We start from the raw sequence: 26,510 nt of genomic DNA, 5'->3' as shown, positions 1-26,510 counted from the left end.
CAAGCAATCATACGGTCTAGAATGGATCCAGACCAATTGTAGAGAAGAAACTAATGTCCGTGGACCACGCAGCATTTGGCCGGAGCAAGGAGCTTGGGTAGTCAGGCAAATCGACCATATAAACTGGACAGATACTAATCCCAGAGAGTGCTTATATTAATCTGTTAGGTACTGTAACTGTCTGGCCATTTTCTAAACGTTGGTTATGTCTTCAATGTAAAATGTAATTGTAAGGACTTTTTAGTTCTGTGTTGGACCACAGGAAGATTAGCTGACGTAATTTTGGGGCGGCAGGTAGCCTAGCAGTTAGAGCGTTGGGCCAGGTACCGAAAGGTTACTGGTTCAAATCCCTGAGCTGACTAGGTAAAAAAAAAAATGTCAATCCTAATTGGGTTGGGGATCGCCATCAATAATGGCACATTTAATTTTTTATTTGACCTTTATTTAACTAGGCAAGTCAGTTAAGAACAAATTCTTATTTTCAATGACGGCCTAGGAACAGTGGGTTAACTGCCTGTTCAGGGGAAGAACGACATTTGTACCTTGTCAGCTCGGGGATTTGAGCTTGCAACCTTTCGGTTACTAGACCAACGCTCTAACCACTAGGCTACCCTGCCGCCCCAATCCCCGGCCCCGCTCTCCGAGGGTGTCTCAGGGGAGTGGGATATGCAAAAAAAACACATTTCCATTTATCACCATCCACTTGTAAAGGTTACACACTTGTACGTGTGTAAAACAGAACAAATATAAGCACCCCCTTAACTGACCTTTTTGAGATGCAAAAGTGAAGTAATAGACAAATATAAACTTCATTGTTCTCTCAGTACTTAGTGTTGCTATCATGCACTATATTGACTGACATAATTAGTGTGATAATAATAGCATAAACCATCATGACATGTAATGTCAAAGTTATATTTATATTATGGCAATCATAAAAATACACTACATGACCAAAAGTATGTGGACACCTGCTTGCCGAACATCTCATTCTAAAATCATTGGCATTAACATGGAGTTGGTCCCCTATTTGCTGCTATAACAGCCTCCACTCTTCTGGGAAGGCTTTGAACTAGATGGTGGAACATTGCTGCGGGGACTTGCTTCCATTCAGCCACAAGAGCATTATTGAGGTCGGGCACTGATGTTGGGCAATTAAAGCCTGGCTCGCAGTTGGTCCCAATTCATCCCAAAGTTTATTAATGGATATGAGGTCAGGGCTCTGTGCAGGCCAGAGAAGTTCCTCCACACTGATCTTGACAAACTTCTGTATGGACCCCACTTAGTGGATTGTCATTGTGACGCTGAAACAGGAAAGGGCCTTCCCCAAGCTGTTGCCACAAAGTTGGAAGCACAGAATCGTCTGTGTGTCATTGTATGCTGTAGCGCTACGATTTCCCTAAGGGGTTTAGCCCAAACCATGAAAAACAGCCTCAGACCATTATTCCTACTGCACCAAACTTTACAGTTGGTACTATGCATTGGGGCAGGTAGCGTTCTCCTGGCATCCACCAAACCCAGATTTGTCCGTCGGACTGTCAGATGGTAGAGCGGGATTCATCACTCCAGAGAACAAATTTCCACTGTTTCAGAGTAGAATGGTAGTGAGCTTTACACCACTCCAGCCGACGCTTGGCTTTGCACATGGTGATCTTAGGCGTGGCCTACCACTTTGCGGCTGAGCCGTTGTTGCTCCTAGACGTTTCCACTTCACAATAACAGCACTAACAGTTGACCGGGGCAGCTCTAGCAGGGCAGAAATTTGATGAACTGACTTGTTGGAAATGTGGTATTCAATGACAGTGCGACGTTGCAAGTCACTGAGCTCTTCAGTAAGGCCATTCTACTGCCAATGTTTGTCTATTGAGAATGCATGGATGTGTGCTCGATTTTATACACCTGATAGCAATGGGTGTGGCTGAAAAAGCCAAATCCACTCATTTGAAGGGGTGTCCACATACTTTTGTATATACAGTTTAGAATTAGATATAAATAGAATAGTAATCATATTTTCATGATGACAACAATATGAGGTGAGGTTATTAAGTTGGACCATTCAAATAAAGTGTCACAAAACAGAGACAAAGGGTAATTTTGGAACAAAAAATAAATTGCACTTTAGGAGCTAATGGTATGGCATATAAGAGCTGAACTCACTCTGTGGTAGAGCTTGTGCTTGCTGTTGAGGGACTCCAAGTAAGAGAGGTTCTGCTTGAAGATGTGGATGTCTGGCTGCAGGAAAGACTGCCCAAAAGCCTGGAGAAACAGATTTAAGGCCATGTCAGGGAATTCTACAGTCCTGTCCAAAAACAACCCATAACCTATTCACCCTAGATACTGAAATAAGTGGATAGTTATAATCCAGGGTTGGTTGGGGTCAATTCGAATTCAGGGCAGTTCATTCAGAAAGTGGGAAAACATTTGAAATAGCTTCTACTTTTCAGGTTATTGAGAAGTCATTGAATTCGAGCTTAATTCCTGAATCAACTGATTTCAATTTGAATTGACCACAATCCTGTATAAGCAATATGGTATTGTTATATATATATATATATATATTTTATACAGTTTTTTCAACAGAACATTGTACAAATGGCAGCAACATGCTGGATTGTGAGTACAACTTACATTTGAAAATAGGCAAAAAGTTTATCATCAAATTCAGCAGGCAAACCATGATTTGGGATAGCTCTACAATGGAAAGGCTAGGAGGTGGAATTTTCTGCACATTGCTTAATGATTAGAAGGGTGCTATAAACCAATTATATCATGTACATGAGGTAAATATAAAAAAAAGGCTATTATTAACTTGGCGTTGCAGTTTTGTTTCGACATTTTTGGAAATGCATTGACAAATTCACTAAAGCTCTGTTTCTATTAGCACTTTGAAGTCAATTCGGGTTGGGCTGGCCTTGGTGGGCTAGCTTTAATTGCGTTTCCACTGCCTCAAAAAATTATAAATAATGTCATGTTGTTAGGTAGCCAATATGTGACGTGCAGCTGGCTTCGCTAATGAAGAATTGAATTCACCCTCACCATGCTGTAACTAACGTTACCACATACTCATGCCAGTGCCAGCCAGACTAATACCCATATATTTAGCTTGCTAACGTTCTCTATGACCTGGCCAGCTAAAATTCAACTCTGATTTGCTAGCTAATGTTAGGTAGCTAGCATTCGAGGGCTGACTGTTCTCATAAAAGTTTAATGTGTAGTGCAAAAATGAATGAAAGACCCAGCTATGGTGGTAATTCGTGTCATGTCTGACAACTGCAGTAGTACTATCTAACATCAACAAGCACAGACGAGCTAGCTAAACATGGTGTGAGCATCTCTCCCCCCCCCACACACACACCTGCATGGCAGCACTAAACTGGGCCTCATTCTCCATGGCATCCTCGGCCGATCCCCTCTGCACACTGGCTAGGACAGAGGTCTTGAAGAAGTACCTCCAGTTATGGTGAAGCACCTGGTATAGCAGCTCAAACATCTCTGCTTTGACGTCTGGAGAGGAACGCTGTGGGACAGACAAAGAAATCACAATAGACCTTTATTATCCATTGTTGATCAAAAATTCAGATAATTTTTGCTGACCCAGTGCCCAAACCCATCGATGGACATGCCACACACACACAGTGCATGTATCCATATTTTTTTTATATCAGTGTGAATGAGAGTGCGCACTCTCACCTCAGCCACAATAGGATAGACCTGCTCCATGCAGAGAGCGATTATGCTGGGTAGGAAGGGTTTGAAGGCCTGGCCGGGCTCCTGAACTACCACCTGGAGAATCTTTAGGAACTTTTCCACCACTCGGCAGCCTGCGCTGCCCTCCTGCAAGATACTGGCTGCCAGCTGCTCCCTGGGACGGACGGACATACAAGAACGTAAATAAACAATTTATAGCTTCTAAACGTGTAAAACCATCATGGGGATGTTGAGGACGGCCAGTCCTTGCGTCTACAGCGCTGTCTATTCATTTGAGAGGGGTTACATTTCTCTAGCCTCATCCCTCAACTGTATATCAATACATGTGGCGAGGCTGCTGTTTTGTTGTTTTCAGAATCCCAGATTGTAGCTTTAATATGGTCACAATATTTGTGTCTAAGCATGTGTGTGTGTGACCTACCTGGTGAACATGCTGAGGAAGGTGTGTATAATTTGTCCGGTGAAGGGCACGCCCATCTGAACACGCAGACCTTGAAACAGTGTGAGGAAGAAGCTCAGCATCTCATCCGTCACATCTTAAGGAGAGAGGGAGTGACAACGGGAAAGACAGAGAATGTCAGAAAGAATAACTCAGCTTTGGCATTATATCAAATCAACGACCAGAATGTTTTGAATGAAAATTAAATTTGAAGTGATAAAGAAAATGAAATCTGCAAATGGTCCTTTTTAAGGTGACTACAAGCTTCACTCCATTGATCTACTGTACGTGCGTGCATGTGGGTGGAATGGGATTTTTCGAGTAGTGGACACCTTTTGGTAACATGACATCCTTGCCGCCTCACTCCCATTCACAAGGGGGCGATAGTTATTTTTTGGTCTTTTAATGTTGTGAAAGCAAGAAAGAGTTAACTTCCCTTACTAGTAGTAGCTAATGTAAACTCGTACATCGCCTTGGTCCGTATAATAAACCTTATTTTAGCACCCCAAAAACGTAATACTTCCAGATCAACTGTAATTTTAATACCATTGTAAAGCACAAATCCTCCCCTTTCCAACATAATTCATGCCGAGACCTTCACGCTGCCCGTTTCTGCATAATTCAAGAAGGCAATGAGCTCATTCGGGTCTTTTTAAAAATGGCGGGTGGGGAAGCGAAACTAATGCGTTAGTGAGGACAGATGTCGTGTGGGAAAATAGCTTTTTTCACTCGATCTGTCCAACTTATCACCTTATCGCCTCTAAAATGTAAATAAAACACTATAAAGAGTTTATATAATGTGTTTTTGAAGGTTTGTGTCGAATTTGAATCATGTTTTTAGGGCGGTGCTAAAGTGATCTTAGAAGTAAACAGCGGCTTTGAGAATGATGATCGCATGCAATGACGACGGAAAAAATTACTAAGTATCCGTGTTTTTAAACGATGAGAGAAGTGCTACACCTGGTGGAAAGAGATTGTAAGACAGAAATAGTTGCTTTATGCGTGCTGTACGTTACGACATGACACGTCACGATGTAACGGAGGATCAATTTTTTCAACTTTTCTCCAATGCTATAGGGCCATTACCATGTCGATCAACGCTTGAATAGAAACCTAGTTCACACCCCCGATTTTGAAGTCAACACAGTCGCTACAGTCCCATTAGTTTTCTTTGTAGCGTCGTTTGAATGTCGCGGTTACGCACATTTGTACGGAATGGGGTGAGTTTACGTTAGCGGGCAGCCTGGCTAACTGACTTTAGCCTGGATAAAAACACAGCTCGCTAGCTTTTTTAGCTTCCCACATCTCCATGTGAAATAATCATAATGATTCATAATGGAAAAAATATGTCCTGCCAAATATTATTTTACTTACCGGTGTAACCTAAAACATTATCCAACGTTGATATGCTGCTTGCATACTCATTCCCATATCAGCTAAACATAGAACGTCATGTTTTGGTCACAGAGTAAAAAAGCACATGGCTAGCTAGTTGGCTACAGCAGGTTCTACCATTTCGAAATATCCAACCTTTTGGGTCGATTCTTGTTGTTTGGTTTACTGTTTAAACAGCTGTTGAGATTATATATTTGGTTATCAATGACGGAAACAAGCGACAACACTGCCCCCATGGCAGCAGAAGGAATGATACGACGTCTCACTTTTTTACTACCTGATAATTATGTCCAGAGCGTATTACAAGGAGCCGACACTTTAGTAGACGAAAAACAACATGGCAACACTCCGAATCTTGCGTATGCGTAGAGCTTGTAGTAAACTTGAAATATCATTCATAGCCTCCCGGGTGGCGCAGTGGTCTAGGGCACTGCATCGCAGTGCTAACTGCGCCACCAGAGTCTCTGGGTTCGCCCCCAGGCTCTGTTGCAGCCGGCCGCGACCGGGAGGTCCGTGGGGCGACGCACAATTGGGCTAGCGTCGTCCGGGTTAGGGAGGGTTTGGCCGGTAGGCGCGCTGTGTTAAAGAAGCAGTGCGGCTTGGTTGGGTTGTGCCTCGGAGGACGCATGGCTTTCGACCTTCGTCTCTCCCGAGCCCGTATGGGAGTTGTAGCGATGAGACAAGATAGTAATTACTAGCGATTGGATACCACGAAAATTGGGGAGAAAAGGGGATAAAAGAAAAAAAAGAAAAAAAAGAAAAAAAGAAATATCATTCATAAAAAGGTGAATGTCATTGAAAATGGGAAAAAGGCACAAGCAACATTTCTTGTGAAATTGTTAGAATGGCTGAAAGTACAGTTGCACACTGTGTGTACTTGTAAATAAACATTTTGTTAAGTGCAACGTTTTTGTCACATACATTGACCTTGCTCAGGCATATCACACATATAACGTTACATTGTAAAATTACTTGAAATGTACTGTGGTGATGGATTTGAGATTTTAATTTAATGGAGATAAACCATTCAGTGAATGGGTAATAGTAAAATTACAACACGTCAGCTCTCTATTATGACTGAAACTATTGTCTTGTAACATTGTGTTTTTTCTTCTGACCTGGCTGCTGGATGAAGACAGGAAAGAGGCCCAAGGAAACTTGCACGGACTCCTGGAGACTCTGGTAGCAGATCTGTCGGGATTTGGTGGATTCCCCGGAGATGCTGTCCACTATGTCTCTTAGCACAGGCAATGTCTGGTGCAACACTGCTTTCGCTAAGAAAGAGAGAGAAAGAGGCATGGGGGGGGTAAGAAATATGTTAGGGTTTATGCTATGAAGCCAAAAGAATAATGTCTCTATCTTACAATCAGTGCATTAAACTTCAGAGGTGAGACGACTACATTACTTTGTGTTGATTATTGTACATTGTTCCAGTCAGAAAAGGGCTTTACTCAGTCGGAATTTTACTTGGTCGTTTTTGGGGGGGGAATTACACAGATTAGTGGTATTATAATTACATAATTATTCCCTCATAATTACCCTTACATGTAATCAAACTTTGTATTTATGCATAGAATTATATTCATACAGTGGCAATAAAAAGTATGTGAACCCTTTGGAATTACCTGGATTTCCGCATAAATCGGTCATCAAATTATCTAATCTTAATCTAAGTCACAACAGACAAACAGTGTGCTTAAACTACTAACACACAAATTATTGTATTTTTCTTGTCTATATTGAATACATCATTTAAACACTCGCAGTGTAGGTTGGAAAAAGTATGTGAACCCCTAGGCTAATGACATCTCTCTGGAGATGTCGGTTAGATCTGCCTTGCCCTATAAAAATAAAATACATTTGAGTTCGCTACTCACAAGAAGCATTGACTGATGTGAACCCTGCCTCAAACAAAAGAGATCTCAGAAGACCGAAGATTAAAAATTGATGACTTGCATAAAGCTGGAAAGGGTTACAAAAGTATCTCTAAAAGCCTTGATGTTCATCAGTCCATGGTAAGACAAATTGTCTAGAAATGGAGAAAGTTCAGCACTGTTGCTACTCTCCCTGGGAGTGGTCGTCCTGCAAAGATGACTGCAAGAGCACAGCGCAGAATGGTCAATGAGGTTAAGAAGAATCCTAAAGTGTCAGCTAAAGACTTACAGAAATCTCAGGAACATGCTAACATTGCTGTTGAGGAGTCAACGATACATAAAACACTAAACAATTCATGGGAGGACACCACGGAATAAGCCACTGCTGTCCAAAAAAACCCATTGCTGAACGTCTGAAGTTTGCAAAAGTGCACCTGGATGTTCCACAGCGCTACTGGAAAAATATTCTGTGGACAGATGAAACTACAGTTGAGTTGTTTGGAAGGAACACACAACACTATGTGTCGAGAAAAAAAAGGCACTACACCCCAACATCGCAACACCAACACCTAATCGCAACTGTAAAGTATGGTGGAGGGAGCATCATGGTTTGGGGCTGTTTTACTGCCTGTTTTACTGCCTCAGGGCCTGGACAGCTTGCTATCATCAACGGGAAAATGAATTCAAGTTTGTCAAGACATTTTGCAAGGAGAATGTTAGGCTATCTGTCTGCCAATTGAAGCGCAACAGAAGTTGGGTGATACAACAGGACAATGCCCAAAACACAGGAGTAAATCAACAACAGAATGGCTTCAACAGAAGAAAATACGCCTTCTGGAGTGGCCCAGTCAGAGTCCTGACCTCAATCCGATTGAGATGCCGTGGCATGACCTCAAGAGAGCACTTCGCACCAGACATCCCAAGAATAGTGCTGAAATGAAACAGTTTTGTAAAGAGGAATGGTCCAGAATTCCTCCTGATCCCTGTGCAGGTCTGATCCGTAACTACAGAAAACGTTTGGTTGAGGTTATTGCTGCCAAAGGAGGGTCAACCAGTTATTAAATCCAAGGATTCATATACTTTTCCCACCCTGCACTGTGAATGTTTACACGGTGTGTTCAATAAGGACATGAAAATATATAATTGTTTGTCTATTGTTGTGACCTAGATGAAGAGCAGATCAAATTTTATGTCCAATTTACACAGAAATGCAGGTATTTCCAAAGGGTTCACATACTTTTTCTTGCCACTGTGTGTGTGTGTGTGTGTGTGTGTATATATTAGAGATCTGGGAAAAAACTAAGACCTCGGCAAAATGATCAGTTTCTTTCATTTTACTATGTATAGTTATGCGTTTGGGTAAAATGATCTCTTTTTAAACATTCTATAAACTACTAACAACATTTATCCCAAATTAAAAATACAAATATTGCCATTTAGACTATTTATTTGCAGAAAATGACAACTGGTCAAAATAACAAAAAAGATGCAGTGTTGTCAGACCTCGAATAATGCAAAGAAAATAAGTTCATATTCATTTTTAAACACAATACTCATGTTTTAACTTAGGAAGACTTCAGAAATTAATATTTGGTGGAATAACCCTGATTTTCAATCACAGCTTTCATATGTCTTGGCATGCTCTCCACCAGTCTTTCACATAGATGTTACTATGTACTATGTAAATAGTAACTATGTAAATAGTAAAACGAAAGAAACTGGGTGACTTTATGCCACTCCTGGCGCAAAAACTCAATCAGCTCGGCTTTGTTTGATGGCTTATGACCACCCATCTTCCTCTTGATCACATTCGAGGTTTTCAATAATTACATAGAGGATTGGAGGATTCGAAATGAAAACCAAAAGCCACCTCATGGGTCTTACGGTGGCGGCCGGCACGGGTATCAAACCTGTATCTGTAGCAACGCATTTGGCACTGCGGGAGCCCACATCCACAAAGTATCAAAATACAGAGAGATGTTGGTAAAGGTATATTGTTCTGTTAATAGCCCATAATGGGCTATTATAATGCTGTACATGGTGTCCAGGTCAGGATAACCAAAACATTTCTTTATTAAATACTATCAGAAAGAATGTTGGTATATATTTATTTTGATCCAATGCCATGAATGAGTGAGTCACACAGCTTTATGTAGGTGCAGGGCTATATGACTGTGTCATCAACTTGATAATATATAACGATATTTTGGAAGTTATTTCATTTCAAAAACCAAATGAGAGCGACGGTAATCTGAATAAAGGCCAAAATAATATTTGTAAAGGCCAAAACTTTTCTTTCTGTTTTTAGAGGGAGACAAACGCTGGGCCAACTGTGCGCCGCCCATAAAGGCCAAAATATAGTCCTGCTAATAGCCATAATGGTGCTGTACAACATGACCGTGTGTGTTTGAAAGAGTATTTTTATCATTATTTTATTAACGAAAGCATAAAGATGCTGAAGAATAAATACTGTACAGTATATGTTTTTACATTTGGATAATAAAGCATTTAGAAGATATAAGCCAGCTGCATTTGTTTATTAGGCTACTGTGCAGTCTGACAAGTAAAAATAGCCTACAGTACATACTGTAGTAAACATGGGAAAGTGCCTAATTCCTTACATGTCCAGACTTTCTCGGTGACCTCAAGTACTCATTAACTCTGTCTTTAATGCGTTTTTGGGTTGCATCAGTCATGGACAGAAACTTCTGACACAGTATTAATGATGAACACCCAGAGGTTCACTGGTAAGCCACATTTGCCTCGGGATAAATCACTGTTGGTATTCAAATCAAATCAAATTTTAGTCACATGCGCAGAATACAACAGGTGAAATGTTTACTTACGAGCCCCTAACCAACAATACAGTTAAAAAAAAATATGGGTAAGAATAAGAAATAAAAGTAACAAGTAATTAAAGAGCAGCAGTAAAATAACAATAGCAAAACTATATACAGGGGGGTACCGGTACAGAGTCAATGTGTGGGGACACTATTCTGTGCACACTTGTGGTATCTCTTCGGTTACACATCCTTGGAATAGCAGAAAAGCATAACGGTCTGGACAGCCCTTGCTGTGCCTGGTGAGCAGTTGGTCACGGTCTGTTGCCAGAAGAGGTCAGGGTGAACCGACGATCTCGCCAGGTATGTTAACTCTGCCTGTCCGAGGTGGAGTTCCAGAGCTCACAGGTGTGCCTGGCATGGATTGTGACTCCATCTTGTTCCTCGCCCTCTTCTATACGTCATTCTCATAAAGACGCCATTATTAGTTATTGTTTTAGTTTGAACGTGCAGACTGGCACTAAGAACAGAACAGCAGGAATGTATCCCTAGTCAGTGCCATTATTAGTGCAATGCCGCTTAGTGTTGCCAGTGTAGCGGGGTGGGTGTCCACCCCCCTTCTCCCCTTCCCCATGGGCTAGGTCGGTCTTCTGTGCGTGGCTCTGCGGCCCATCCTGTGCCCCCTGCCCTCGTAGCTTGAACCTCGCGCGCTTTCAGTGGATACAGCTGGAGAACTGCAAGGCAATCCCATTGTGAGCCACTCGGGAGCCATGATCAATATATATTGTCCTGCTAATAACAGGGTTAATAATATATCTGTGAGAATATACAAGAGGCTTTTATATAATTCTAAATGAATAATAATAATAGATTTTTTTTTAATTGCTTTGTTTGAAGAAAAAAAACTATAATTTGAGATTATTTTGTTTTCAAATAACGCAAAATGAGCGAGAAAAAGGCCATTCTTGAACATTGGGTGAGACATTGTTTGAATTTGTAAATAAAGCCAGTTTGTTACTTAGAATTATTTATCTCTTCGTTTTTAGAGGGAGAAAAAACAAAAACCTACAATCATCTCATGAGTCTTCCAGTCAAGGGCAGCACGGGTATTGAACCAGCATCTGTAGCAACACCACTTGCACTGCTATGCAGTGTCTTGGACCGTTGCGCCACTCAGGCGATGTACAACATGACCGGTCGGGAGTGGCCTACACTACTACAGTAAGAGAAAAATAATCCCAACCAAATAAAATAATAAAAACCTTAGTGTAACAACCGTTTTAGTAAGTAATACTGAAGTCTGCACAATTATCAGTTTCTATTTAGGTTTATGTCACCCATTCATTGTCAGTTAGAGACACAGTAGGACCCAAAAGCATAATCAGTATTCTAACTCCCCCGTGCGCTGGTCTGGAGTAATGAAGTCGTGACGCAGGGTACCGTACTAAACCATAAATTACCTCTAAGGCCTGCAGCATAATCACAAAACTTTTAGTGGAGCAACCACTGTCCCTTCACACCGTTCATGTACCATATTGGGGTATGCGGTATTACCGTCAGTGCCCACAGGGGACGCAATTTCTTTCAAAACATTGTGTACCGGTATTTATTTTTGCTAACAAAGTACTAGCAAATTCTCATAGGGGACACTAGCTAAATGCTAATAAGAACAAACGAACATAAACTAAATGCAAGGCCAGACAACCCAGCTAATAAAGTCATAACTATTTCAAAAAGACTACTCACACTTGATCCAGGCGGGAATTGATTGTCTCTGCTGTAACCAATAAGCTTAAATCTTGAAAGCTAGCCACTTACAGCTAGCAAGTTAGCAAACCAAATGCATAGCTGGAGCCCTGAGCTGGAGCAAATGTATTTGCCACATCTTAACTTCTAGTTATAAGATATGTCGCTGGCAAATGAATTTAAAGTGTCACTTAATCACCTCTTGTGATTCTCAACAGTGGATCGTCACGTCACGTTCACGCCATGTGGTCTTTATAAACATACTCCATATACTTTTGTAAACATAAAAAAAGAAGAAAAAATAAGCATTTGGCGTAATTGAAAATCCTACCGTTGGTACTTCAAAATACCCCAGTATACCGCCCAAGCCTAGAAATAAGTACTTAAAAGTACCCATGGTCATCACATCTTTCACCACATTATTTCTTAGTAAATACCAGCCGAAACAGGACTGTAGAAGGAAGCGTTATCAAAACTATAAGAGACGTAAAGGTTGATAAATGGCATGATGCCCAACTGACTGTCTTCCAGGCCAAGGCGGTGTGGGGGCTGGTTGGCAGTGCCCCTCAGTAGGCGGTAGTGGCGGGTAAGGGCAGCCAGCAGGCTGGCGTGGCTACTGGAGCGGGTTTGCCACTGCTGCTCGCTCTCTGGCAGGTTAGACCAAGGCAGCAGCAGCATGTTGGACAGAGCTCTGCACACGAGCATGTGGGCCTGGAGTGGAGACACACACACACACACACACATTAGACAGATCCCTCCACGCATAACCATACTCACTCCAGCATGTGCGACTATAGGTGGGGGGTATAGACATTCCATGAGACACATTATGCATGTTAACTCGAAATGACACAACAACAAAGTTCCAGTTTAACAAAGTTTACTATACTATATGAACACACTACAAGTAGCCATCACACTCGAGGCTAGGTTCAACAACGACTAGACTTCCCGCGCATGCGTACTCTTGACTGAGTGATAGCCCCGTAATAACAGAAATACAGGGATACTTAAAACATGAACTTAACAATGCATACACGCACATTGGATATCACCCTCACCCTTTGGCAGAATAGATAGAGCCCTAAAGCGCTACACCCCAGAGAAAATGGTTATTATTTCAAGTGGTCCACTTCTAATCAGGAAATAAGATTAAGGCCGGGCATTGATGACAACCCACGGGTGGATTGAATTTCAGCCCTAAGCCTCAAAATAACATTGAAGCCATTACGGCGCACTCTGACCTCTTGGGGGAGCCTGCGAGTCTGGCTCTCTGTGATGAGGTTGAAGATGTTCTGCACAGCAGGCAACGTGACTAGGAAAACAGGACGCACGGTGGTGGCCATGGACACCATGAGATGGCATGCCGACAGCAGCAACTTTTCAGGTACCTAGAATAGACATACAGTTTGACAATGAAATAGGTAACAAGGAATTGACAAAGATTCTTAGTTGACTTGCTAAACTGATCTGATAACCAGTTTTTGGCCAATAAGAACACAGACTTGCAAGCTCAGTTGGTCGGCATAAAAAGGGTACCGCTGGGTGTCATGATACAAATTGCACAACATCGGCAACTAGGTAAGATTTAACAAAGACATACTGTTACCACCACATACTGTGTGTGTGTATGGTTACCTTGGCAGTGATGAGTGGTGCGGTGGCGTCCATGGTGGATGTGACAAGGCTGATGAAGCGGCTCTGATTCTGCCTCTGGACCTCACTGTAGAATTGAGCCAGCCAGTGGGAGTAGGCCTGCAACGCCGCCAAGGACTGGGCATGGCTGGACACAAACACACATTAACAACTGTGACAATACAGTTATATCTGCCAAGAAAATCAAACGCTCTCTATTTTTGGTTTAATAAAGGGGTGAATTCTTAAGTGACGTCTACAGACAAGGGTAAAAGACAGCAATTTGTGACGAATACACTTTATATCTACAGTGCCTTCAGAAAGTATTAATACTCCTTGACATATTCCACATTTTGCTACAGCCTGAATTCAAAATGGATTAAATAGATTTTTTCCTCATACATCTACACACAATACCCCATAACGACATATTGAAAACATGCTGTCTTGAAATGTTGGCAAATTTATTGAAAATGAAATACAGAAATATCGAATTTACACAAATTCACACCCCTGAGTCAATACATGTTAGAATCACCTTTGGAAGCGATTACAGCTATGAGTCGTTCTGGTTCTTTCTGGGTAAGTCTCTAAGAGCTTTGCACACCTGGATTGTACAATATTTGCACATTATTCTTTTAAAAATTCTTTAAAGCTCTGTCAAGTTGGTTGTTGATATTGCAAGACAGCCATTTTCAAGTCATACAATAGATTTTCAAGCCGATTTATGTCAATACTGTAGCTAGGGCCAGTCAGGAACATTCAACGTTGCCTTGGTAAACAACTCCAGTGTATATTTGGCCTTGTGTTTTAGGTTATTGTCCTGCTGAAAGGTGAATTTGTCTCCCAGTGTCTGTTGAAAAGCAAACCAGGTTAACCTCGATTACATTTATTTGCCCCAAACATAACACTTTGTATTCAGGACACAAAGTTAATTTCTTTGCCACATTTTTTACTGTTTTACTTTAGTGCCTTATTGCAAACCAGATGCATGTTTTGGAATATTTTTATTCTGTACAGGCTTCCTCCTTTTTGGTATTTGGTATTTTATTAGGATCCCCATTAGCTGTTGCAAAAGCAGCAGCTACTCTTCCTGGGATCCACACAAAACATCAATAGACAAGAACAGCTCTAGTACAGAACAACATACATTATTTTAAAAAGGCACACGTAGGCTACATATCAATGCATACACACAAACGATCTAGGTCAAATAGGGGAGAGGCGTTGTGCCGTGAGGTGTTGCTTTATCTGTTTTTTGAAACCAGGTTTTCTGTTTATTTGCACAATATGAGTTGGAAGGAAGTTCCATACAATAAGGGCTCTATATAAATACTGTACGCTTTCTTGAATTTGTTTTGGATTTGGGGACTGTGAAAAGAACCCTGGTGGCATGTCTGCTTGGGTAAGTGTGTGTGTCAGAGCTGTGTGTAAGTTGACTATGCAAACAATAAGGGATTTCCAACACAATGTTTCTTATAAAAAGAAGTGACGCAGTCAGTCTCTCCTCAACTCTTAGCCAAGAGACACTGGCATGCATAGTATTTATATCAGCCCTCTGATTACAATGAAGAGCAAAACTTGCTGCTCTATTTTGGGCCAACTGCAGCTTAACTAGATCTTTCCTTGCACCACTGGACCACATGACTGGACAATAATCAAGATTAGACAAAACTAGAGCCTGCAGAACTTGCTTTTTGGAGAGTGGTGTCAAAAGAGCAGAGCATCTCTTTTTTACAGAAAGACCTCTCCCCATCTTTACAACCATTGAATCTATATGCTTTGACCATGACAGTTTACAATCTAAGTAATTTAGTCTCCTCAACTTGTTCAAAAGCCACACCATTCATTACCAGATTCAGCTGAGGTCTAGAACTTAGGAAATGATTTGTACCAAATACAATGCTCTTAGTTTTAGAGATGTTCAGGACCCGTTTATTACTGGCCCCCCATTCGAAAACAGACTGCAACTCTTTGTTAAGGGTTTCAGTGACTTCATCAGCTGTGGTTGATGATGAGTATATGGTCGAATCATCAGCATACATCGATACACATGCTTCGTTTAATGCCAGTGGCAGGTCGTTGGTAAAAATAGAAAAGATTAGAGGGCCTAGAGAGCTGCCCTGCGGTACACCACACTTTACATGTTTGACATTAGAGAAGCTTCCATTAAAGAAAACCCTTTGAGTTCTATTAGATAGATAGCTTTGAATCCACAATGGCAAAGGTTGAAAAGCCACAGCACAAACCTTTTTTCAACAACAGGTTATGCTCAATAATATCAAAGGCAGCAATGAAATCTCCACTCTATTATGGAGTAACTACAATGTTGTTGAATCATCCTCAGTTTTATCCTATCACAGTCATTAAACTCTAACTGTTTTAAAGTCCCCATTGCCCTCAAGGTGAAATCCCTGAGTGGCTTCCTTCCTCTCCGGCAACTGAGTTATCTTATCTTTATATGATGGCGCAGACAGAGATGGTCGCATCACTTCGAGTTCTGTGTGTATTAAGTAGTTGTTGGGGAATTGTTAGATTACTTGTTAGATATTACTGCACTGTCGGAACTAGAAGCACAAGCATTTCGCTATACTCGTATTAACATCTGCTAACCATGTGTATGTGACAAATACAATTTAATTTCATCTTTGTAGTGTCTGGATGTTTCCAAAGTGTAATGAATTACTTAACCATGCTCAAAGGGATATTCAATGTCTGCTTTTATTTTTTACCCATCTACCAATACGTGCCCTTCTTTGCGATGCATTAGAACCTCCCTAGTCTTTATGGTTGAATCTGTGTTTGAAATTCACTGCTCGACTAAGGGACCTTACAGATAATTGTATGTGTGTGTGGTACAGAGATGAGGTAGTCATTCAAAAATCATATTAAACACTAATAGAGTGAGTCCATGCAACTTATTATGTGACTTGTTAAGGAAATGTTTACTCCTGATCTTATTTAGGCTTGCCATAACAAAAGGTGTTGAATACTTGTCCACATTCTAAAAACATAATTCCACTTTGACATTATGGGTATTGTGTGTAGGGCAGTGACACAAAATCTAAATTGTATCAATTTTAAATTCAGGCTGTAACAACAAAATGTGGTTAAAGTCAAGGGATGTGAATACTTTCTGAAGGCATTATAGACAGTGGCAGTAAACGGTTGACACTCACACGTCGATGAGGTCAGGCTTGAGAACAGATGGCACGGCAGTCTCCAAGTCATACAGGCTGATCTGAGAGCCATAGCATGTGACCTCCACCAACCTAGAAACACAAGTGCAGACACACTAAACAATGATGCAATCTGAATTATTTCCTTATCAAAATTCTCCCCTGTAATACAACATTTTTTACATTTTACATTTTAGTCATTTAGCAGACGCTCTTATCCAGAGCGACTTACAGTAGAGTGCATACATTTTATTACATTTTACATACTGAGACAAGGATATCCCTACCGGCCAAACCCTCCCTAACCCGGACGACGCTATGCCAATTGTGCGTCGCCCCACGGACCTCCCGGTTGCGACAGAGCCTGGGCGCGAACCCAGCCCAGCCTGGGCGCGAACCCAGAGACTCTGGTGGCGCAGCTAGCACTGCGATGCAGTGCCCTAGACCACTGCGCCACTCAAGACAGGATTGGGGTCAATTTGATTTCAATTCAGGAAATACTGCATTGTCAATTCCAAATCAAGACATAAAATCGTCTTGCCACTTTTCAAAAATTCACTTGGAATAATTAAATCAAGTGTAGGTGGTGGTCAGTCAGGAAAATGCAAAATTAAATTTTGGCCAAAAGCTATTTTCTCCCTTTCTCTTTCACATATTGGAGGCCACCAAAGGGATAGACACAAGGAACCAAAAGTGGGTCAAATTCATTTTAATTTAGCCAATTCAGGAAGTAAACTGAAATTTCAGTGGAAGTGACTGAAGGAAGCAGTGTGGCACACTAACCGCTCCACCACCGCTAGCGCATCGTTGAAGCGTGCGGCGAAAACGTCCCCAATGAAGTACCCAGCCAGCCTCCCGACAGCCTGAAGTAGGGAGCTGAGGTCCCTGAGAGCGCAGTGCAGCCTCCGACAATCGTTCTCTGCTGTAATGTTCAGTCTCCGACCTGCCACAAAGAAAGAGTAGAGATGAGGATAAGCACATGCTCAATTTCATGAAATAACCTTCCAAATGAGCCACTTGTTATTTTATTTTATTTTTTACAGTCCATTACATGCTTTTCAGAAGACTCTTTCAGTACTGAAAATGTCTTTCATTTTACCAAAAATGCTGTAAAAAAGCACTGAAAGGCAAACAACCCCTAGCCCCTGAGAAAACTGATTAGGTGTTAGAAAAATGGCCCAGCCTATGAGAGCTACTACCATATCACTTAGACCTATCCTATTCCTTAAAATCTACACCTGTAACAATGAGATAGGCACTGAAAGTTATTTCTGGATACTTGGTAGAAGCACCTTTTGTAGCCAGTCAACTGTGAATAATTTTGAATACAATTCTAACAACTGCACAACACACACTCAGTCGCCAGTTTATTAGGTACATCACCTGTTCATGAAAATGGTTCGCTCCTACAGACAGTGAGTCACATGGATTTCTTTATAAAGCAGGCAGACAAGGCATCGAGGTATTTAGTTACTGTTCGACTTAACATTAAAATGAGCAAAACTAGTGACCTAAGCGACTTGGAGCGTGGTATGATCGTCTGTGCCAGGCGCACCAGTTCCAGTATCTCAGAAATGGCCAGCCTCCTAGGATTTTCATGCACGATTGACTACAGTTTACTGAGAATGGTGCGACAAACAAAACAGTCAGCGGTAGTCCTCTGGGCAAAAACAGCTTATTGATGAGAGGTCAAAGGAAAATGTCAAGAATCATGTAAGCTAACAAGCGGGCCACAAACAGGCAAATAACGAGCAGTACAACAGTTATGTGCAGATTGGCATCTTAGAACGCAAACTGGTCAGTCCTCATCACAGATGGGCTATTGTAGCAGACTTCCACACCGGGTTACAATCCTATCAGTTAAAAACAAGAAGAAGCCGCTCCAGTGGGCACGCGATCACCAACACTGGACAATTGAGGCGTGGAAAAACATGACTTGGTCTGAAGAATCCTGGTTCCTGATGACAGTCAGAATTTGGCGTACGCAGCATGAGTCCATGGCCCCACCCTCCCTGGTGTCAACGGTTCAGGCTGGTGGCGGTGGTGTTAATGTTTTATAAACTTCTATTTAATCAGGGGAGCCCAATTAAGATCAGGGTCTCATCTTCAATAGTTCCCTGAGACCATAAAGCAAAACACAATAACAATGTGTGGGGAATGCTTTCCCGGCACACGTTAGGTCCCTTCATACCAATTGAGCAACGTTTGAACGCAACACCTTGTAGAATCCATGCCCCGAAGAATTCAGGCTCTTCTGGAGGCAAAGGGGATCTGACCCATTACTCAATAGCAAATGAGTGTATATCCATTATTTTTGTAAAATTGCACAAGCTCAGTACATTTGATTGGGAATCATTGATGGAGAACAATATTCAAACCTGGTCTCTGATTATGAAGAACATTTTAGTCAGGAATGAGAATGGACCACTTAACACCACTTGAAAACCCCTTCTAGCAAATTATTCTGGTGTGTCTTTAGCATTCAGTCTTCTGAAAACCTAGTCTCGCGTTTCCTTATCTCCAAAATCACGTCGTTGTCACGCCTCCCTTGAAAAACACTTTTTGTCGCGTCTCCATTCGTTAGGCTGCTGGCTAACGTTATGCTTTTCTACCAGGATTTTTTAAAACATAATAATAATGAAGATGCCCCATTATTTCATTTTTGTAAGATCCAAAAAAACTGAGGCAGTGGGAGAACATATTCAAGTAAATACATTTTTAAAATGTAAAAAAATGTATTACCTGGCTACAGTAGGCACCTTTGTAGGCTAACTCAACTAAGCTGCTAGCTAAGTAAATTAAATGTATCAGCTAGCTAACGTCCTATTAGCTAGCCTTCTTGATGTAATTCATTGTAAATTAAAAACAGTCTCCAAATGCATTTGTAAATAACCATGAAAAAGGGTGAAATTGCAGCTTCAGCTGTCAGTAAAAGGAGAGCGTAGGCTACTGCACAGGGCAGGTAATTTTGTGGGAGGACATTATGAAAAGATTCTCCATTTCCAGTCCCTAGAGAGTAAAACTTTGAGGACAAAGAGAATAACAACATAATATTCAGTGCCATCTAATTTGAGTATAATGAAGCTTGGGTCTTTGTGATGTTTTCTGTCTTCAGATATGGAAACCAAAGCCTGCTTGCAAATGAAGAGAGCACTCCTAATGAATGTCTCAAGAGACTATGGGTATATCTTAGACGTCATGGGTTATATAGTGCCTTCAGAAAGTATTCATACCCATTGACTTATTCCACATTTCGTTGTGTTACAGCCCAAATTCAAAATGGTTTTATTTGTTTTATCCTCTCACCCATCTACACACAAAACCCCATAATGACAAAGTGAAAACAAGTTTATAGAAATAAATACATATCATTTACATAAGTAAGGGTATACTTGAACACCCGAGTCAACACGTTAGAATTACCTTTGGCAGTGATTACAGCTGTGAGTCTTTTTGGGTAAGTCGCTAAGAGCTTTGCACACTTGAATTGTACAATATTTGAACAAAATTCTCCAAGCTCTGTCAAGTTGGTTGTTGATCATTCCTAAACAGCCATGATCAAGTCTTGCATTAGATTTTCAAGTAGATTTATTTTTATCACAAAAAAAACTCCCTAGTCCTTGCCGATGACAAGCATATCCATAACATGACACAGCCACCACCATGCTTGAAAATAAGAAGAGTGGTGCTCAGTGATGTGTTGGATTTGTCCCAAACTTAACATTTTGAATTCAGGACATAAAACAATTTTTTTGCAGTTTTACTTTAGCGCCTTTTCACTGTATTGTGGAGTAAATAGAATGTCGTTGATCCATCCTCAGTTTTCTCCTATCACAGTCATTAACTTGTTTTAAATTCACCATTAGCCTCATGTTGAAAATCCTGCGCTGTTTCCTTCCTCACCGGCAACTGCGTTAGGGAGGACGAATGTGTATTTGTAGCGATTGGGTGTATTGATACACCATCCAAAATGTAATTAATAAATTCACCATGCTCAAACGGATATTTAAATGTCTGCTTATTTTATTTTTACCCATCTATCAATAGGTGTCCTTTCTGAGGCATTGGAAAAGCTTCCTGGTCTTTGTAGTTTAATCTGTGGTTGAAATTCACTGAGGAACCTTACAGATAATTGTAAGTGTACAGACATTAGGTAGTCATTGAAAAATCACGCTAGACACTATTATTACACACAGAGTGAGTCAATGCAACTTAATGGGATAACGGCCAGTCACCATTGTACAGCGCCCCTGGAGTAATTAGGGTTAAGAGCCTAGCTCAAGGGCACAGCGACACCCTACGGGTGTCTCAGGGGGAGTTAGGATATGCAAAACTTGTATGTAACAGGACAAAAATTAACAACCCCAAAAAGTATTATATGTGTTCAGCTAATTTTTACTCCTGAACTTAGTGTACAAAACATTAGGAACACCTTCCTAATATTAATTGCATCCCATTCTGCCTCAATTCATCAGGGCATGGACCAGGAATTGAAAGTGTTCCACAGGGATGCTGGCCTATGTTGACTCCAATGCCTCCCACAGTTGTGTCAACTTGGCTGGATGTCCTTTGGTGGTGGACTATTCTTAATACACATGGGAAACTGTTGAGCATGAAAAACCCAGCAGCATCGGAGTTCTTGACACACACAAACCGATGCGCCTGGTACCTAGTACCATGCCCCGTTCAAAGGCACTTAAATCTAGTCTTGCCCATTCACCCTCTGAATGGCACACATACACAAGCCATGTCAACAGTTTCAAGGCTTAAAAATCCTCCTTTAACTTGATCTCCTCACCTGCATCTACACTGATTGAAGTGGATTTAACAGGTGACATCAATTAGGGATCCTCGATTTTACTTGGTCAGTCTGTTATTGAATAGAGCAGGTGTTCCTAATGTTTTGTACACAGTGTATTTAGGCTTGCCATAACAAAGAGGTTGAATACTGAGACTCAAGACATTTCAGCTTTTAATTTGTAATCAATTTATTTTCTAAAAACAATTCCACTTTGACATTATGGGGTATTGTGTGTAGGCCAGTGACTTAATCCATTTTAAATTCAGGCTGTGAAACAAAATGTGGAAAAAGTAAAGGGGTGTGAATATTCTCGGAAGGCACTGTATCTATTGGCCGACATCCTTTAGCAAATGTACAAGGCACCTGTATGTTCCTGGACATTTCACTTTTGTTTTTAAGCCCTGGATATCAAACCCCTTAATGTTATTGTTGGACATTTCTGGGGGGAATGGCCCTAGCCCTCACCCTCCGAGCCAACATGTCCCAGACGTGCTCTTCGCTGGCCATGGCAGAACACTGACATTCCTGTCTTGCAGGAAATCACAAACAGAATGAGCAGTATGGCTGGTGGCATTGTCATGCTGGAGGGTCATGTCAGGATGAGCCTGCAGGAAGGGTACCACAGGAGGGAGGAGGATGTCTTCCCTGTAACGCAAAGCGCTGAGATTGCCTGCAATGACAACAAGCTCAGTCTGATGCTGTGACACACCGCCCCAAACCATGACGGACCCTCCACCTCGATCCCGCTTCAGAGTACAGGCCTCGGTGTAACCCTCATTCCTACGACGATAAACGCGAATCCGACCATCACCTCCAGTGAGACAAAACCACGACATGTCAGGGAAGAGCACTTCTTGCCAGTCCTGTCTGGTCCAGCGACGGTGGGTTTGTGCCCATAGGCGACATTGTTGCCGGTGATGTTTGGTGAGGACCTGCCTTACAACAGGCCTACAAGCCCTGTCCAGCCTCTCTCAGCCTATTGCAGACAGGCTGAGCACTGATGGAGGGATTGTGCGTTCCTGGTGTAATTCAGAAAGTTGTTGCCATCCTGTACCTGTCCCGCATGTGTGATGATCGGATGAACCGATCCTGTGCAGGTGTTGTTACAAGTGGTATGCCACTGCGAGGATGATCAGCTGTCCGTCCTGTCTCCCTGTAGCGCTGTCTTAGGCGTCTCACAGTATGTTAGTCAGTTCTATTTGTGACGCAGATCGTGCTGTAAGTCCTGCCTCTCCCATCTCCTCATTGGTTTATAGAAGCAGGTACCCACGTGCCATTTCCTCATTGGTTTTACCCACGTGGGTGACCGAAAGACAAACGAGGTCGGTGGCGGTAATGCACCTAATTTATGAAAGTTGCTAATCGCAATATAAAGTCCAGAGAAGAAAAAGCCTGGAAGGAGGAGAGATGACTAGAAACGAGTTGGTTGATCGGTTTATGGTGGGTTAATTGTCAGAGTAGAGGACCTTGTGCATTTCAGGTAAAATAACAACTCAATGTTTATATCCCAGGACAAATTAGCTAGCAACAGCAAGCTAGCTAAATAGGACAAATTAGCTAGCAAGTGCAAGCTAGCTAGCTAAATTGCCATAAAAGTTTAATGCTTTTCGACCTGTCTTGAAATGTATGTAATTGGTTCACAGATTTGTTTTGATTTTTTAACCTGTGTGTCGTGATCACGTTTGGTGTGGGGGCCGTTTTATTTTAACAAGCATGGGAAACAGTGTTAATTCTTTACAATGAAGAATTGTGAAGTTATTTGGATTTTTAAGAATTATCTTTGAAAGACAGGGTCCGGAAAAAGGGACGAGTTTAGCTTTTGATTTCGATGATATAGCCTACAGTGGCCTTTATATGGGGCTCATTTTTTTCCATTATGAAGGGCTTGACATTAATTCATGATTTTTTCGTTGGTCTGTAACATAGGTGACCAAATAGGTGACTGAAAATTACATTGTGTTGTATGATACAAGACACCACTTTACAAAATAAAATGCATTATTATTACCATACAGAGAATTAGACAATGTAGGCTTCTCTTCTGCCTATTGGCTTATCTGCATATTTAAGCCTGTCAAAATACAACACCGCCCCTTTAATTAAGGCATAAGCTTTTTACCTGACTGGCTTATCAAAGACGGCTTGAAATGTAGCCTACACGTTTTGTGATCTTGTTGGAAGCAGTAACCCCCGTTGTTGACCTATACTTATCTATGACTGGGCTAATAAATCGCTAACTAGCAAAGAATATAAACAAACGTGCACATGCACGGATCTGAAATACGCATTCACTCGAGGGTGATATAAAGTCTGTGGGCTACCCTCGCCAATAGAATTATACTCCGCTGCGCTCTGGCTCTGCCTACAACAAAACCCCAGACTCAATCTCGCAAAGTTATATATAAAAAAACAAAATTGCATTGAAAAGGGGCTGATATAATGTTGACTTTATCACAGAAAAAAACGTTGATTTATACAGTGCAAACTAATGGAGCTAACTCAGTAACGTTCAATCTCCTGCGTCTCTGCGCGGCATGGCCTAGAGCAGGGGTGTCAAACTCATTCCACGGAGGGCCTTGTGTCTGCAGGTTTTTGGTTTTTCCTTTCAATAAAGCCCTAGACAACCAGGTGTGGGGAGTTCCTAACTAATTAGTGATGTTAATTCATCAATCAAGTACAAGGGAGGAACGAAAACCCGCAGACACTCGGCCCTCCGTGGAATGAGTTTGACACCTGTGGCCTAGAGGAAGAAAGAGGCTGTGCACGCGCGCAGTTTAGAGGGAACATTGCTTACGAGCCATTCCCAACGACGCAGAGTTAAACAAATGATAATTCAAAAAAAAATCGTAACACAAGAAATAAAATACACAAGAATGGAGCCATATACAGGGAGTACTGGTACCAGATCAATGTACAGGGGTACGATGTAATTGAGGTAGATACAGTACATTAGGAAAGTATTCAGACCCCTTGACTTTTCCAACATTTTGTTACGTTAGATTAATTCCAAAAAGTATTCAATTATTTGTTTCCCTCATCAATCTACACACAATACCCCATAATAAAAAAGTGACAACCGGTTTGTAGATTTTTTTTGCAAATTTATGAAATGTAAATAAGATATTTCTGTTTTTTATTTAAGTATTCAGACACTGCTATGAGACTCGAAATTGAGCTCAGATGCATCCTGTTTTCATTGATCATCCTTGAGATGTTTCTTAAACTTGGAGTCCACCTGTGGTAAATTCAATTGATTGGACATGATTTGGAAAGGTAAACGGGGCGGCAGGTAGCCTAGTGGTTGGTTACTAGCATTGGGCCAGTAACCAAAAGGTTGCTGGATCAAAACCCCGAGCTGACAAGATAATAAAATATGTCGTTCTGCTCCTGAACAAGGCAGTTAACCCACTGTTCCCGGTAGGCCATCATTGAAAATAAGAATTTGTTCTTAACTGACTTGCCTAGTTAAATAAAAGGTAAAAAAGTTTAAAAAAAGAACCATATAAAATCCCACAGTGCATGTCAGAGCAAAAACAATCCATGAGGTTGAAGCAATTGTCCATGGAGCTCCGAGACAGGATTGTGTCGAGGCACAGATCTGGGGAAGGGTACCAAAAATGTCTGCAGCAACACCAGGCAACACCAGGTGTCTGCAGCATCATTATTTTTTAAAATATTTTTGTGGGTGATGCACACTGCCTGCCCTAAAGGACACCAACAGCAGGTGTCGCAGGAAGGCCAAGAAGATCCTCAGGGACCCCAACCATGCCCTGTTCTCAACACTTCAATCACTCAGACGCGGGCAGTGCAGGAGCATCATGGCAAAAACTGTAAGACTGGCCAATAGTTTCTACCCTCAGACCATCAGGTTGCTGAATAGCCACCACTACTAGTCAGCTACCTGCTCCTCCCTCCCCCGTGCTACACCCCCCCCCCCCCCCCCAAACTGACTGTTGTTTATGAAGTCTGTAATCACAACATGTTTCAAGCTGACCACCATTGTACAGCAGGTGAGCGATAACTTGAGGTTATTAAGAGTTGTTTATGAAGAGCCTTCGCCCTATCGCCCTAATTTTTTTATATTGAAATGACCAGCATCGTAGACAATTTCTCCCTTCTTGCTGCAGCTTTAGCGCAATCTCGAAATAACAGAGAAATCCTGTGAAAACCAGCATGCTGCAAACTTTCTAAAATGTTTTGTCACCAGCGCTGGTTTTGTTGACATTTTTGTCCCTCACGCTGTTGCTCCTATGGCACAAGTCTATTCAGCACCTTTGGATCTCCGCCCAAGCAAGGAATTTAATTGGTTTGACGTGTTGCGAAGCGTCACTGATTTACATTGGGTTCCGACCCCTCTTTAGAAGATTTTATGCCGTTGAATTTCCTCAGGCTTCCCGTTTTAGAGAAGCCTGGTTCGCAACTAGGCTACTGAAAACCTAACCCTGGGATAAAGTTGTATTTTTCAGCGGGACAATTACACAGTCACACCAGCATGACTTTCCAGGAGGTGTTAAATGTTCCTGATTGGTCAAGTCTCCGTCCGCACCTAAATCTGCTTTAAAATATTGCTGTCTTTCAATGATTACCAACCTAATTTTTTTTGCAATTTCACTTCTTTTTGAGAAACTTACCGCAACCAGTTCATCCTGATTGTGCAGTTTGGGGCTCAAAGGCTCCAAAAACACCTAAATATGTCCTTTTAGAAACAAAAAAAGACCTCAGTACAGTGAAGCAGGTCTTTACATGTTGTATACATGAAATTGTTGCATTCCAAACTTTATCCGCAACATTATATTCCATTTAGTTGTGACACCCCTCCGTCCATTTTAGCAGCAGAGAGATGGAACAGCAGGATAGGGAAAACAGTCCGAGTCAAGTTCAGAATGAAACAATTTCATGTGTACAACATCTAAAGACCTGCACAGTATACTCAGAGCATTTCCTTTTATAAAA

At 41.5% G+C, this 26,510-nt stretch overlaps 1 protein-coding gene across 1 annotated transcript in view; it reads right to left on the bottom strand.

Moving 5' to 3' along the window:
- xpo6 (exportin 6) overlaps positions 1-26,510 on the bottom strand; it is a 71,187-nt gene that overhangs the window by 2,090 nt on the left and 42,587 nt on the right. The window contains exons 13-22 of the mRNA XM_055881438.1: positions 17,540-17,699; positions 16,757-16,849; positions 13,581-13,725; positions 13,187-13,333; positions 12,464-12,653; positions 6,661-6,816; positions 4,130-4,244; positions 3,691-3,862; positions 3,356-3,517; positions 2,158-2,256 (exon numbers count right to left, since the gene is read on the bottom strand). Coding sequence (XP_055737413.1) covers positions 2,158-2,256; positions 3,356-3,517; positions 3,691-3,862; positions 4,130-4,244; positions 6,661-6,816; positions 12,464-12,653; positions 13,187-13,333; positions 13,581-13,725; positions 16,757-16,849; positions 17,540-17,699 — 1,439 coding nt within the window. The remainder of the gene's footprint in view (positions 1-2,157; positions 2,257-3,355; positions 3,518-3,690; positions 3,863-4,129; positions 4,245-6,660; positions 6,817-12,463; positions 12,654-13,186; positions 13,334-13,580; positions 13,726-16,756; positions 16,850-17,539; positions 17,700-26,510) is intronic.

Source organism: Salvelinus fontinalis, chromosome 2, assembly GCF_029448725.1.
Source record: "Salvelinus fontinalis isolate EN_2023a chromosome 2, ASM2944872v1, whole genome shotgun sequence".
Classification (NCBI taxonomy): Eukaryota; Metazoa; Chordata; class Actinopteri; order Salmoniformes; family Salmonidae; genus Salvelinus; species Salvelinus fontinalis.
Note: the sequence above shows the minus strand (reverse complement) of the source record. Positions and strands in the feature narration are given on the sequence as shown.